A 16,912-nucleotide genomic window follows, 5' to 3' on the forward strand; every position below is an offset into this window, starting at 1 on the left:
ATCAATATCAAACTTACATTTAAACGCCAAAGCATGTGCGGCCCCTCAATAATACCCTCAGTTATTTGTGTCACACTTTCAATTCACTCTACAATCGCAATAGTATTATTTGGATCTGTTGCGAGTTTCTTTTTTAATTTCATACAAAATTGATGTTTTTTTACACTAAATATAAGTATCACATTCACATTCAAACGTCTAAGCATATATAACAACTTCAAGTGCATAAAACAAGTTTAAAAGATCATGAATAGATTGTCTATATTTCCTGAATATATTAGAAGAGTTAACAAATAATTTTCTTTACAAAATTGATTTTCTCTTACACTGAAGATGAGTAACACACTCACATTTAAACGTCTAAGCATCTATACCCACTTCAAGTGCTTAAACGTTTTTATTTAAAACATTTTAATGCTTCAACGTTTCCTATGTAAACTTCAAGTTTTTGAAAAATTCTATGAACAAGAAAAACATATTCTCTCTAGAAAACGTAATTCCTTAATAAAAAACTTAAACATTTAAAAAGTTTAGTAATCGCAAAACCTATTATTAGCAACAACAGATTACCCCGAAAAACCCCCACAAAGAAAACGAAAAAAATAAAACATATAACAAACAAAATAGTAATAATTTTTAATTGAATAATAAAACAAAACTCCTATACATAGTAACAATAAAATAAATAAAAAAACCAACAATATTATAAAAAAATATATATGTTATAAATATACTAACTACACTCACACACTAATCAAATTCAATAGTAAAAATAATAAACCAAATGAGAATTCTAATGAACCATTAAAGTAACAATAAAAACATAAATACATATTTAAAACAATTTACTTTCTTTGACATACAATAATAATTAATAATTAACAAAATTAAAAAAAAAATAAGAAATCTTCAAAGAAAATAAATTAAATTAAACACATAAACTCCATATGTATGTATGTACTCAGCAAAAAATAAAAAATATAAATAAAATAAAACAACAAACAAATAAAGAAATAAAACAATTAACAAATAATGTCCAACAACAGCCCCCTCCAGCCCCCCCCAAATAAAACAACAATAGAAAAGGTTATAAAAAAAAGAAACTTTAAAACTTTTGAAGGTTTTAAAGCCCTCAAACAATAGTCGTTAATTTGTTTAGTCTATATTTATTAATATTATTAATTATTTTATTTAATTTGTTTGTTATAATTGCAACTATACTCAGTTAAAGAAAAAAAACTTTTTAAAAAAAGTTTTAAACATAAATAAACTACAACTCCTTGTTTTTTAGCAGTTAAAAAAAAAAACATTATTAAACAACTACACACTTTCACTTCCATTTTCTGTTTGTAATTTTTATAATTAACTACTATTTATAATGAATAATAAAAATTTAATTTTTTATATAAATACACCACCTATAAATATGTATAAATATAAATTTTGTTAAAACTAATTTAAACTATTGTTTTTTTGTTTCTGATATCTTTTCTTATTATTATTAATATTATCTTTTAAATTAAAGTGTTTAACACAACTTTTTTTTCTTGAGTAAAGATTTAATTAAAAGAAGAAACTTTTTTTTTAACAAAAAAGTAATAATTCATTAAACTAATTATTTTAAGTTTTTGAGACAAAAACAAACAAAACAAACCACAACATTTTATTTATAAAAAAAAAATAATAACAAACATATTTTCGTAAAATAAACATAATTAAAAAAGTTATCATTTAAATATAAACAATAAAAACCACAAAATGAAGAAAAAAAAAACGTCTAAAGTGTTTAATTTTTTCAAAAACTTTTTCATCACTAATTTACCACTCAATTAAACTTAAAGCTATAAGGTTAAGGCTCTTAATCATGATAACATGTTGTTCAAACTAATGAAAGCTTTAATTGGCTTTAATCATATTACATTTTCTCTCAAACTATTTGCTAGCTTTTCACTTAGAAATTAAGTTAATTGATTGCATAGTTCTTTATTTATATAGCATACTTTTTTGGGGTATAAATTTAAAAGGGCTCTCACAAATTGTATTTATTATAAATTAATTTCGCTTTTACATTTGTCTTCTTGTGTCATTTTTTTTATCATCATTCTGCTCATAATTGCTGTGAAATTGTTAATTAAATGTGTGGAAAACTATATGTCTTTAAAGGAAATCGTACGCAAACTCAATATAAATTTGAACATGGTGTTACATATTTCAAAAACCGGCTAAACTTTATGCAATATTGTCTTGCATTTTATTAATATTTTTATTTGTTTAATAAAAATATTTAGCTTTTATTTTAAACAATATCTATTTAACCTACTCTTACTAGTATAAACTTAAACTCACTCTAACTGCCCCCCCCCCCACAAACTATGTGTCATTAATTGTCTTTTTCTTCAGCCATATATATATAAATATATTATTTAAGCATTTTTTTTACTCATTTATATATATTATTTTTTTTGTTCGTTAATGGTATTAAAACAAAAAAAAAAACTAAAAATCAGCAAAAAAAAATATTTTTTTAAACAATTATAGTTATAACCTTTTTGCAATATATAAACACAATTCCAGGAAATTCGCCTAAAAAACTCTTCTCATGCCAACTATGTGGTAAGCTTCTTTGCTCAAAAGCTTCGCTCAAACGTCACATTGCCGACAAACATGCTGTACGCCAAGAGGAATACCGTTGTATCATCTGCGAAAGAGTCTATTGCTCGCGTAACTCCCTGATGACCCACATTTATACCTATCACAAATCACGTCCCGGTGAAATTGAAATGAAAGATCTTAAATTATTCAATCAATACAATAACACCATCTGAAATCAGAAGTTGCATGACTCTGTGTCATGTCAGTATTGTGCAACTAATAATAATAGTAATTGCAAAAATGCATTACAAACCTTAAGAGGAGATCAACATCATCATGACCAACTAAATCATGACAACCTTCATCAACATGACAATCATAATCCTCATTACTCACAACATGCCCTTGCACCACCTCCTCCTCCACCACCGCCACCACCACCTCCTCCACCGCCGCCTCCTCCTCCACCACCTCCAGCATGTCCTCCTCTAACTCCTCATCAACATCTAACGCAAACGCTACAACAGCAACTTGATCAAACTAAACAACAACCACCACAACCACCACACCCAACTCAACAACGACATTTAATGACCAGTCTATACGACTATTATTTGTATCATTTGAAAACGACCTAAAACAACAATACATATTTTTAAATTCTTATTCAAAAAAAAAAAATCTTAACATAAAAGCAATGCCATACATACCTAAAGTAGTGATAACATGTACATTTATACAATACTATACTTATACTTACTTTTAAATTTAAAAAAAAAGCCTAAACTATACAATACTTATTGAAATTTACAAGTAGTTGTACTGACAATTTAGCTTAATTTATAACTAAACATAAACTTTTTTATACATTCATACCACCAACAACTACACTTTTGCCTAGAAACGATAACAAAACGAAAAAAAAAAACAACAAATTACAATTGTTACTTGTTAACTGTTAACTTGAATCAAAATTTGTTAAGCAAGAAATCACCTTAGAAACCTTATTCTTATGGACCATTTATCTCTATGTGGCCTTCTACTTTTTATTACCTCTTAACAGTAGTAGTCAATTTACTATAATTATAAGCAAACTAGGACTATAACTTACTTATAACTTAAAACATGGACTCATTTCCCTAATTTCATATAAAAAAATAAAATAACTTAAAAACTTAAAAAGAAATCGTAACAACATCATATGGTTAAATGTGGATCTACATCAGTGGAGTACAAAGGCTTTTCGAACAAATAAAAATATAAAAAATACAAGCAATTAAAAAAAAAACACACATATAAAAACATCTGAGTGGTAATAAGAAAAAATTTAAGCATTATTAGAGGATCACACAAATATAAATTGTCTATATCCTGTTAACCAATGAGAGACGAGGTGAGGATCATACTTAATCATTCAAACAATTAAAAAACAATTAAATTAACTTTTAAGCTTTTTCCTTATGAAAGCTCTAAAGCCTTTAGATGACGTAGTTAGTCTAAATTGCTAAAAAATTATATTTAAAATAAAAACCAAACTCACTGACTCTCTATATCACTCTAAACTAAAATCTCTCTCTGTCTCACTCACTCTCTGTCACTGTCTGACTTACTGCAGGGCTTTACAACAACCACACATTGTTAAAACTACAAAATTTTTATAAAATTATTAAGTCTCTTTCAACTGTCTGTCACCTTTTTGAACTCACTACACTTTTGTATATTAGCCATTAACTATTCTTCCCCCCCTCTGGTAGTCATTATCTGGAATTTTAACTCGTTTTTGAACCGACATACATTCTCTCACTCTGTCTCTCTCTATATATATATAATATATATTATATCCTGTAGTTATTTTTAATTCATTGATAAATAAACACATCTGCAGTAATCAATAAATTAAATACATTTATCCTTGTATTTTGACCATAATGGAGTGATCTATCTATGATTATATCATTAGTAGTGTTGGTTTTACCAAATTCAAACAATTTGCATTCATTCTCTTCTATATTACTTGATATCCTTTCCGCTTTCACCTAGAGATGTAAGTATATATATTCTACAAAAAAAAAACAAAAAAACAACAACAATTTTTCCTATATATGACTAAGTAATTAAATGAAGCTGCTACAAACTATTTAATCTCTCTCTCTCTCATTCTACTTATTTTACCAACTGCTTACAATATATAGTGGAGTTTAAATTGAATATTAGTTATCATATTTTTTTTCTAATTCATTCTTTATTAAAAAAAAATCATCGATTTTTATACATCTAACATGAAATTAACATTAATGAAAGCTTAAGAAGTCAAGAAAATCAAAAATTCATTACCCAATTCATGGCAGGTAATTGTATTGATATAACATAAGAGATATGTTCTAGATGGAATCTGTAATCTTGATCCAATGTCAATCATTGATATCTACGAGGATTCCCAATCAAAGCTCTAGACTATAACGTTAAAAGCTTGAAATGTTTTTGCAATAGTTCTACTTAAACAAGAAGAACAATCTGTGCATATTTCAACACTTAAACTGTGATATGGCTTAAACAAAGGGACTCAAAATCTTTATATTGTTATGTCTCTACGACAAGTAATTGCTCTAAATTAGCTACAACTAAAGAGCTTTCATGCACTCTTGCACTTGCACGTTTGTATGCTCGCACACATTTAAAAAACAAACAAACCTAGTCAGAAAACTATCTGATTACTCTCTCCCATCTTTGCTCTAAACCAGAGATGGGCAGGGAGAGCAAGTACTTAGAAAACAAACAAAAAAACTAGTTTCGCTTGTTTTTTGCATTTCGTACAAACTTGTGAATGCAAGAGTTCAAGAATGCTCTTTGCTTATTGCTGCTATGATCCAAGAAAGAGATCCAATAACCTTAGATCGACAAAGAGCTTTGTTAAGAGCTTTCTTACACTCTTAATTTCATGTACGCATGTATGCTTACACATGTATAAAAAACGATAAAAACCAGTAAGAGAACTTATTTTTTTCTCTCGGCCGATGTAGGCCTTAGATTTTAAGTCGCTCTAAATCAATGATGCTCAGAGAGTAAATAATTAGCTCTCAAACAAGTTTTGCTGGTATTTTATACATACGTGAGCATACCTACGTATGAATTCAAGTGTGCAAAAAGCTCTTAAGAGAGCTCTTTGCTTATCACTGCTCTAAATTTATTAAAATCTCTACATATTTATCCTTACAACAACTGCCTTGAATTGCTCAAATGAAAAATTTGTTTCATAACTCTCATTAATGTTAATTTGTCATTAATTTTTCCTATTAAATTATCAAGGTTAGCTGCTCTTATACTGCTCTCTTTCTATCTCTCTAAAACTCTTTTTTACTCTCACTCTATCTCTCATTCTAAACAACAATACCAAAAAAAAAAAAAAAAGCGAGCTTTAAATCAAACTCACTTTTAAAGTTCAAGCGTTCGTTTTCATTATTATTTTTCACTTTTGATTTCCGAAAACAAAAGAATTTATTATTCTAGTTAATTCTTCATTCAAACTGTAAGTTTAATTCATTATAATTTAGTTTGATTTTATTTTGGTAAGTTTTTATTTCATTCAACATTTTTTTTTATTTATTTAAAGCTTTTTTTTTTATTTTAAAAACATTATTATTTGTGCTTTTATTTTTTGCATGTCTAATGCTTTTGTGGCTTTTTGTATATATTTAAAAAAGAAAAATCATTCAAATAAGGTGCATGGTGTATATATATTTTAATAGTGTATTTAAGCATGAATTTTTTTTTATTTTTAGTTGTATATAATTAATATTATAAGTTGGAAATATATATATTTATATGAAAACAATGTGTATAAAAATACCCCCCAAAAAAACAAACACCAATATAAAGTATTTATTCTGCATGTTTAAGAATAAATACTTTTTAAAATTTGGTAGTTTAACTAAAAATAAAAAGTTATAAAAAAAAAATTTAAAACAACATTTGTAGATTTTTACTATCGCTTTAGAACCAATACAAAAACAAAAACCAAACAACTTTCTTTGAATTTGTTTCTCTTCTTAAAACAACTACTATTTTATTCTACAAACAACAATTTTTAGACGCGTTTGAATCATGTATTTAAATTAAAACAAAAACAAAATTTATCAGCTATTTAAAAACATTTTTTTACTTATATATTTATACTACATAACTTAATTAACAATAAATAAAAAAACCAACTCTGTTTATAAAACAAAAACAAAAAAACAAAAAAAAAAAAATAAAAAACGCTTAGTTCTATCATAGTAATAGTTAAAGAAAAAAAGCTCTTAGGATTTTTTTTCTGCAACAACAACTAAAAAAACCTAAAATTTATGTTAATAATCCCTAGAGCTTTTTTCCCTCAAAGTAAAACTATGAACTATACTTTCCATAACTTTTTTCATTCTTTATTCATTTAATTTTTTCATTTTTCACTTTCAACCAGCACTATTTTTTTACTTTTGAGTTTACTCTCTCTCTAACAACTGCCATGAAATACAAGAACTAATATATAATTTTTATTTATCTCTCTCTACCCAAAACTAAATAGGACCACATAATTCAATGCGCTCTAATACCTCTTCACCGACCAGTTCTACCTCAGCACCACCATCACCACCCACAGCCATGACTTCACCAAATTCATCGCTGGGTTCGATGATGTGCAATAATAACAATTCAAGCTTAAATAATGGAGCCGGCCCTTTTAACATACACACCTCACCGCCTAGACCCGGCAGTGGAGGAGCCTCTGGTATAACACCGCCCAACAACAATACCCCGCAAATGCCTTTACGTATGCCACCACCCACCAGTGGCGGTATTAATGAACCCCAAGAGTGTCCCTACTGCCGAAGAACCTTCTCCTGCTATTATTCGTTGAAGCGACACTTTCAGGACAAACACGAACAGTCGGATACATTGTATGTGTGTGAATTTTGCAATAGACGTTACCGCACCAAAAACTCCTTGACCACCCACAAGAGTCTACAGCATCGGGGTTCCAGTGGCATGCTGAAAAGGCTGTTGAAAACTTCAATGAAAAATGTTTTAGTACCTCCACATCATCACCACCATCATCATCATCATGCTATGACGCATCAAAGAACTGCTTTATTCGACTTCAGCAGTGAGTTGGGTCAACCACCACCAGGCATCCAATAGGATTTATTATGGAATGCAATTTTTTAGAGAATTACCACAACAAAACAGCAAATAAACAAGCTCAAGCCAGAGTTGAAATCACTAATAATGTCAATTTTTTAAACATCAAATGAAATCCCCCACCATATATATGTATGTATGTAACTCTGGTACACTTTTGTTGTCCGTGCAATATTTGAAGATGATACAAAACACATATAGCTGAAGAAACTGCATTCAGAACATCTATAACTTTGTTATCATTCGCTAGTTTGATTGATTAATTTTGCTCTATTTTTTTTTTTTTTTTTGCTAAGAAAAACCTCTTCAGTTTTGTATATATACGATTTAAGTTATGAAAAGGTTTTTTTTCTATTTCTTAAGGTATTTTTTTGTAAACATTAGATTTATTTGATTTATCTTAATATAACTATTTATGTATATTTAAGTTACAATATTATAACTTTGCTTAAATAATAATTTTTAAACTCAATATCTAAATAATTTTAATAATAAGTTAAATTTTTAAGTTTTAAGCCAAGTCCTGACTTAAGGGCTGTTTAAAAAAAAAGGAAGAGAATGAAGGACTTTTTTTGGTGTAAAATTTATGTTGACAAAAAAGGTAAAAGGGTTTGACTAAAAACATAATAAACAGCATTTTAAAGTAATAGGTTTAAAGATCTTTCTTTCTTCCGTTATACATATCACAGCGTATACGCAATTTTTTTTTTAATTTAAATTAAACAACCAGATTAATTACACAACTAATGCTGTTTAAATGAAATTTAGTTTAACCTTTTTACCAATTTTGCTTTAGCAATTAATTTTTTTCAATTAAAATAATTGTTTGCGCTATTAAATAATTTGTTAATTTTTGATTTCCTTAAACAAAAGCAAAATTTTTTAAAAAATTAAAAATTCTCTAAAAGATCATATTCCAACTTTAAAGAAAAAAACATAATATTAATTATAATAATATAGTTGAAAATAAAACAACAACAAATATTCGAACTTAAAGGTTTCGAAATTAAATTTAAACAAAAACAAAATAATTTAACATTTAATGAAATTATTACTTAATTTTAAGACACAAAACCAACAAAACAACAACAAGTATAAATATAAACATCAGGGAAATATTTACAAAAACATTTTAAGCAAAAAAAAATATACTTCTAAAAGCAAACTTATGAAAATTAAAAAAAAAAATATTTTTTTAAAAATACAAAAAACAAAACCTCAGTGATTTTTCACCAGTGAAGTACAAATGTCATGAATAAAAACACACAACAACAACAACAAGCACACACAAAAAGATATACAAGAGCGAAACTAAAACATTTTGAAAATTTACAATTTTGTAAAGAAAAACTTAAAACATTTTTTTTTTAAACAAAAATGTAAATAAACAAAAATAAAAAAAATCACTGAAACTAAAACTTAATAAAAAGAAATATTTAACATTTTATAGATTTTTTTTAAAGAAAAAAAAATCAACAAATTCAGGTATTTAAGTAAAACAAAAGCTCAAAATTTTATTAATAACAAAATCAGCTAAAAAAAAAAAGAAAAACTTTTTTAATTTTAATTTTTTAGTAAGAAAAAAAACACAAATTTTTTGCACATATCTGTAAAATGTCTCAGGAATTTTTCAATTTATATACTAAATAATAATATATAAATATTATATACAACAACAACAAAACCTTACATATTTATATAACAATTAACAACCTCTTTAAAGTAATACAAAATAAGTTTATTTTATATGATATAAAAAAAATAATTAATGAAAAAAACACGCAAAACGACGATACCGCCATCTATATCGTAGTTTTATCGAAAAAAAAAAAAACTGCAAGTAAAAAATTTTATAAGTATAATTAATAATTTCCCTCCTTTATTTAACCATCTAAATCAGTGTTTTATGATTAGTAATCTTTTTTTTTGTAAAATTTTACTAAGAATTCTAGTTGAAAGAAAAAAACCTATTGGAAAATTGTGTGCCATTTCATACATTTAGATAAAGTATACACGCAGTGACATAAAAACAAGCCTTAGATTAAATTTTTAATGCTTCTAGTTTTCTTAAAAGAATATTTCTAGTTTTCTTAATAGAAATCTTCAAAACATCCCTTGACTTTTTTCAAATATTTTAAATATTTTTCAATCAAAGAAATACACCTAGGCCACTGGCGGGCCTGTTGTGCGCTCTTTTTCATGGAATTAGTACTCACTGAATGTTCAGAAATTCAGTTTCCTAGATGTCAATCAGTGTTTATGTGCGATGTTATATCCGGAATAATATCACTCCCTTAGATATTTGAACGAAAACCTGTCAATGGCATTGAAAGTGCTTCAGAGTTTGACTGTCCTCTCTAAAGGCTCAACATTCGTCTAAATTCCCACGTCCAATTTTGTATAGCTGTACCCATAACCTCAGACTTGCTCATTTTAAGAAGGTTTCTTGTCCTAGGGTCATCCTATAGGATCTTTATGGTTTAATATTTCCCAAATAAAGTATCTCACAATTCACTTCTTTCGTTCTTTCACAAATCGTTGAACTTTCACAGACTATATAGAAAGTACAACTCTGCCGAAACAAAGTTCAAATTTATCTTAACAAGGGATTAAATGATAGAAATGTGACAGTTATAATACTTTTATTAAAGCCTTCTTTTGCATATAAGTTTGTCATTCCGTTTGTAATATAACGGTAATCAGGGTATATAATGTAAAAAACGCCGAATAAAAACTCTTTCTTGATTAAAGAAATAACCTTTTAATAACAATTAATCGCTGTTTTAAAACTCCCTAAACAAGCACACAAATAAGATCTGTCAAAATTTGGTGTAAAAGAGACCGGATATGGGATCGTCTAAACGCAATATGTAATGAAATTGTAATAAATTTTTGGCCTATTTTTGGGCTTACAGATTATTCATAACAATGAAATTGTAATGAAACCATCATACGTTGAGAGAAAATACGAATGGAAAATTTGACAATCGTACACAGAGGGAAAAAGAAATATACCCGGCTGTTACCAAATTGACACCAAACTGTTTATCATTTTTCAATACCATCCGTTGTCAAAGTTGTATACATACGTACGACAACACATATATTGACAACATTGTAACAATTCGTTATCGAAGTCTAAATTTTATACACATCCGTTGTTTAAATGTTAACAAACGTGATAAGCTCACTAGTGACAAACAATCCGTTGCCTATAGTGAGCATACCACGTTTGAAACATTTAGACAACAGATGGGTTTAAAATTTAGATTTCGACAGCTTATTGTTGCAATGTTGACAACCCAACGTTGTACATAGTGTTGTCGTACGTATGTGTACACTTTGGCAACGGATGTTATTGAAAAATTATAAACTTTTTGGTGTCAATTTGGTACCAGGCGTGTATATTTCTTTTTCCCTATGTGTATGGCTCTCTTCATTTTTTGATCAGGGATGTATTTTTATGTAAACACCTACAAAAAAAGTTAAACAGCTGTTTCCATCTTACTTTGTTATTATTTTATAACAATCGTGTAAACACATAAAATATAAATCATACGACTTATATACTCTTTTTTTCATACTTATGGAATTTCATTTGACTTTTCCATTAGACTTTATGTAAAGTGTGATCGTCTGAAGAGCCCTTAAGCGGTTTTTATGTCACTGATTGTATACTTAAAGTGTTACCTCATCCAAAAAGTAAAAACAAAATATTTAAAGAAAATCAATATGCATCTCATGTTTTTTTTAACTGCGGGCGTTTATCATTAAAAATTAATTAAAATTTTAATAAGAAAATTGTTTCTTTCTTTCTGCAATTATTTTATAAGTTTTTTTTTTTAACTTTAAGTTTAGTTTGTAACTTAAATATTATAATTTGAAATACCTCGTAGCTTTTAGTTTTATAAGATGGTCTCTTTTATTTTTTTTATTAGTTCTTTAGGTTTTTTTTTGTAATTTTATGGTAAAAATTTCGAAAAGCTCAAATTTTGAAAGAAAAAAATGCCTACAAACTGTGATCTTTATTTTCAAATATCCAATATTTTTTTTTTGTAAAACTTTAATCTAAATTTATGTTTGGCTGTTATCTATTTTTATATATATTTTTTTATATAATTTTTAAAAAATATTTTTTGTCAAAATTTTTGTTTTGGAAAATAAAATAATTAAAATTGTTTAAAAAAAAGTTTGGATTTGTTTTGTTGATAATGAAAACCAGCCATAGCCCAGCAATACCATCAGGCCCCCCTTTGAAACCAGTGCCAATTTTACAGTTTATTTTTTCTAAATATATAGAAAATAATAAAGAAATATTTACAAAAAAAAGGACCATGGTAACACCTCAGGTTGTTAAAATATTAAATTAAAAAAAATGAAATATTAATTATAAAAAAAACAGCTTAAATAATATTAAAATCTTTTTTTTTTTTTTTTTCTTAAAAACTCTAAAAACATACATATTACAATTTCCAAGAAACTTGTGTAGTTTAATAATGTAAAACTTATAAATTAAAATGTAAAAAATAAACTTAAAATCTTTAAAAGAAAAGTTTTCACTTTGTGACAAAACAAATTATCTCTATTGTAAAACTCTCTTTTTAATTAAAAAAACAAAAAGAAAACTTTTCTTTAAATTCTTAATAATAATTTGTATAAAATAAAAACCCTGAATATGATAAACAAAAAAATTAATAATAAAAATCTTAAATTTAAAGATTTTTTAAACAAATTTTTTTGTTTAACAATATTTTTTTTTTTTTAACATGGACTTTGTTTCAAAATCTATAAAGATCTGTATGTATTATTGTTGTTATTGCAAATAAAATATTAAATAAATAAAAATTCAAACTAATATGTTAAAACAAATCTCAAAATTTTTTTTAAAATTTAAAAACAAAAAAATGCAACGCATATCAAGGAAATTATGAAACAAAATAACCTCAATATTAATAAAAACAAAACAAAAAATTAAAAAAAAAAAAACAAAACAATTTTAGGTAATTAAATTTAAAAAAAAATAATAATAATGAAACTCTTTAGTCAAAATTACGAAATTTTTTTTAAACTTAAACTCTTAGTCGTACTACGTCTTTTTTATTTTGACATTTTTTAAACCAAAATCTGTGATTTAAAACAAAATTTAAATTTTTATTATTATAAATGATATATTAATAGTAAATATAATAAAACAAAGCAAAATTAATTATAAACAACAAAAAAAAACACAAGAAAACTTGGATAAAAAAAAATTAATTTCAAAAAAAATTTTGGTAAATAATTTTTTGAAATTTCTCTAAACTCTCTCACTTTTTTTACTAAATAATTCACTCTCTAGGCCAAAACTAAATATTTGTTTTAACATTTGACACTTAAAAAACCAGCAGAAATAGAAACAATTCTTTTACATACTGTCTTTAAACTCTACTCTAGCAACACACAAAACTTATACAATACAAATACATACATACAATTTAATAAAAAAAATCACTGCTCCTTTAAAGTATTGAAAAATATTTGAAAAACAAAAAAATCATTTATTGACAAAAGTCCGAATTTATATATAAAATTGAAAAAATTATATAAAAAAAAATAAAATTAAAAATAAAAAAAAATAGTTTTAATGTTTTAAATAAGTTTACCAAGATATAAATGATGAAACAAAAAAAAAACACATACGATTGAATTAATTAATTATTCTATAATGTAAATGTTATATTTTAATGAAAAACCCACAAGAAATAAAAATAATAAAAACAGAAATATATATTTAAAAATGAAGCAAGAAGATTAATTGAAGTGTGACGTTTAAATAATGATAGTTATATGGTATGTATTTAAACTCTTCTTTAGAGTAAATACAGGCAAAATGAAAAATAATTTTTGAATAATTATAAATCAATTGCATGTATACAGAAAATGAAAAATAAAACAAAAAAATCTTTAAAAAAATTTAAAATATTTCTATGTGTTTTATTTGATCTGATAGTGGTATTGAAAACCATGTAATTCTTTAGAGCTTAAGGAAGAAAAGAATAAATAGTACCTCTAGAAGGATAGATCTGGTACAAACTAGTAGTAGAAACCTATTAACTTAAGGGCAATGTTCTAAGAGGTAGCAATCTGAGACAAGTGTCATAGTGTCTTTTATCCAGTGACATCTTTAATAAAAAAATGCGATAAAATATTAGATAAGGTTTTCATTAATAGGCGCTCTTTTTTACGATATATTTTTGAAACATCGGTTTATGTTGCATTTTGGACTGTCTTAAAATGTGTTCTGTACAACCGGGCCTTCTGCAGGAGGCAGGGAATAAAAACTCGCATACCGGTTTCCCAAAATTAAGTTTTTTTTAACGTTCATGGACATTAAGTTACGCCACCTTATGAGCTTTTATGTGTGATTCAGATTACAAAAAAGTTGCCTATTGTGGATTGTCAGACTAGTTAGTTAGTTAGTTTGAAAGGAGGATGTATATATGTACATCAAATCCGAAGAAATACACCTAGGCCTCTGGTAGGAATCGAAACCACCACCTCCGGTCTACCTAGAACACTAACCACTAACCTACCGGAGGCCACATTGTATTTTTTATTATAACATACACCACTGTAGTAGGAATAATATTATGGGTTTGAGCTGACGTTTGTAATACCAACAAATATTGGTCCCTATACCCACCTTAAAGTATACCCATCGGTTCTTCACTTAGTCGATTAAGCTATGTCCGTCTGTGTGTACATGTAAACCTTATGCGCATGTTACAGGTCGTAATTTTTAAGACAATTTAATGAAATTTTGACAAATGCTTTTCTTTGGCCCAAGGACTTTTGAAAATGGTTAAAATCGTTCCAATATTTCGCCTTGACTTGAAGTTGAATATTCACTGTAGACACTAGTTTCACAATGAAATTCTGCATAACTAACTTAAATGTCAAAGTTAATCGCTATAACAAAATTTATACGGATAAGCCCATATTTATTTTTTAAAATACCCGTTAAAAACAAAAAAGTACCAAAAACTTCCCTCTTGTGAAAAATACTTTTCATTTGTACAAAAAGTACGTTTTAAATATTTTCTATTTTGCAATAAGCTACAAAGGCGATATCAATTTAACATCTACGTTCACAGATATAAAATAATATTGAAGGCAAAAAAAAGTTCCAAAATACAATTTTTACCCGTTTACTTCTACAATAATCCGAATTGCGATAAGTGTAAAATTTTCGTTGTATCTGTTTTACTTTAGGAGATATGAGGTTACCGAATTTATCCTATTTTACCACCTAAAAATTCGAATTTCCAAGAATACCTCGTTAGTGGATCTAAGTAACTTAAAATACATATGAGGAATTTCATTTCAAGTGACCCAACTCAAAAAATAGATTTTGATGAAATTTGCGTCAAGGTTAGTACTATTGGATATTCTTTTGAACAAAAAGAAAAAAAGGCCCATTTAAAAAAAATTAAAAATAATAAAAAATTTTGTAAAGAATGAAGAAATTGCTATCTGAACTCCTTTGGACAATTTTTGCTAGGACCAATAAGTGAAAAGTTACACTCATTTGAAAAAACTCTGTATGACCAAAATGTCCAACTTAGACCTCCGGCAGTTCTTGACCGATAGAGTTGAAAATTTGCATCTGCCCATAGTACTAACGTTTGTGCAAATTTCATCCAAATCGGAAGACATCGATTTTAAAAGTTGGGTCACTTGATACGATTTCTAGGCTCTGTCTTGATTAATCAGTCAGCGACTGTATATAATATTAAAATTTAAAAGAGTTTCTGTACTTACCTTGTTTAAAAACTGCAATACTTTTAATAATATGTATTCCCCTTTTTGTAATTGTAATTGAAGAGCTTTCGAGATTTTTTTTTATTTAAAAATATGTATGTATTTTTAATTTTATGATTTTTTGAAGAATTTTTATATATTGTATACATACATTTTCATATTATCAAAACACTTATGGACCATTTTATTTATAAAAATGGACTTTATTATATTTTTTATTGACTTTACCACTTTTCTTGAATTAAAAGCTTTTTTTTATTATATTTTTTCAATTTTTTATTTTATTACGAACTTGACTTTTTTAAGAACTTTATTAAAAAAAATGCTTATTTTTTTACTTTTTTATATTTTATATTTTTTTTAATAGAGAAATTTAATTTTAGATTTATTTCATTAGAAAACAAAGTCGCATTAAAACCGACATTATCGACATTTCTAATTTAAACACACTGACATACAAACTTTATACATTTAATTTTAGATAAAAACCATACATATTTCGAACCGTTAACGAATTAAAAACTATAATTATAACCGACATTACAGATCGACCGTTAATACTAATTATGATTTATTGGGCGTTTTTCATTTATTTAGGCCCTTGTGTGCAAATTAAGGCCTGAATATCTAACTAAAATTTGAATGTTGAAATGGCTACAAAATTTGTTATGAATGTATTTTAATTGACAAAAACCTATCTAAAGATTTAAACTTAAATGGCGTTACAATTTCCCCTGTAAACTAAATAAATGGCAATGCTGTCATTTTCTGCAGTCATCTTCAACTAATAAGGCAACCTTCTTACTTTTCTTATTGGAATCATAATATGTACATAAGCTAAAATAAAGCAAAAGCTTTTGAATATAATGAACTTTTAAACGAAAAGCCTTTTAATGGAAAGCTTTTTAGCAGCTTAACGAATATTTATCTAAAAAAAAAAAGATGGGAAACGGAAATTGTATCTCTAATAACACAAGCCAACGATGAAAAAAAAAACTTTTTAAATAATAGGAAAACGATTTTAACAAAAATTTTGGTAAGAAATTTATCCTTTTGGATTTTAGCAGCAAAAAATTGGAATATATATTCAATTATCGTTTCAATAAGATATAAAAGTAGTAAAAGTTATTACACCGAAAACATATTAACATATTTTGTAAAATATGATGTATTTATCTTCATTAGATAACGTAAGCCTTAATTTAGGTTATAGTTATTATGATAAAACCTTTAGAGAGCAGTTTCAAAACTCCAATTTAAATAATTTGTTAAGCAAATTTTAAAATTTTGAAAAATATCTACATATGTAATTTATGGGTAATAAAATAGCGAATAAAATAGTAAA

General features: G+C 26.3%; 1 protein-coding gene across 2 annotated transcripts in view; it reads left to right on the plus strand.

Moving 5' to 3' along the window:
- LOC119612736 (broad-complex core protein) overlaps positions 1 to 8,058 on the plus strand; it is a 78,127-nt gene extending 70,069 nt beyond the window's left edge. The window contains exon 9 of one of the 2 annotated variants that reach the window (XM_037968600.1): positions 7,154 to 8,058. In XM_037968600.1, coding sequence (XP_037824528.1) covers positions 7,154 to 7,767 — 614 coding nt within the window. In that variant the 3' untranslated portion in view covers positions 7,768 to 8,058. Of the gene's footprint in view, positions 1 to 2,574; positions 3,755 to 7,153 lie in introns of those variants that run through there. The other variant, XM_037968611.1, reaches the window with a different exon arrangement.
- The last annotated feature ends 8,854 nt before the right edge of the window (positions 8,059 to 16,912 follow it).

Source organism: Lucilia sericata, unplaced genomic scaffold, assembly GCF_015586225.1.
Source record: "Lucilia sericata isolate MDLA Ls3-8-SP2 unplaced genomic scaffold, ASM1558622v1 Contig000036F_arrow, whole genome shotgun sequence".
NCBI classification, from domain to species: Eukaryota; Metazoa; Arthropoda; class Insecta; order Diptera; family Calliphoridae; genus Lucilia; species Lucilia sericata.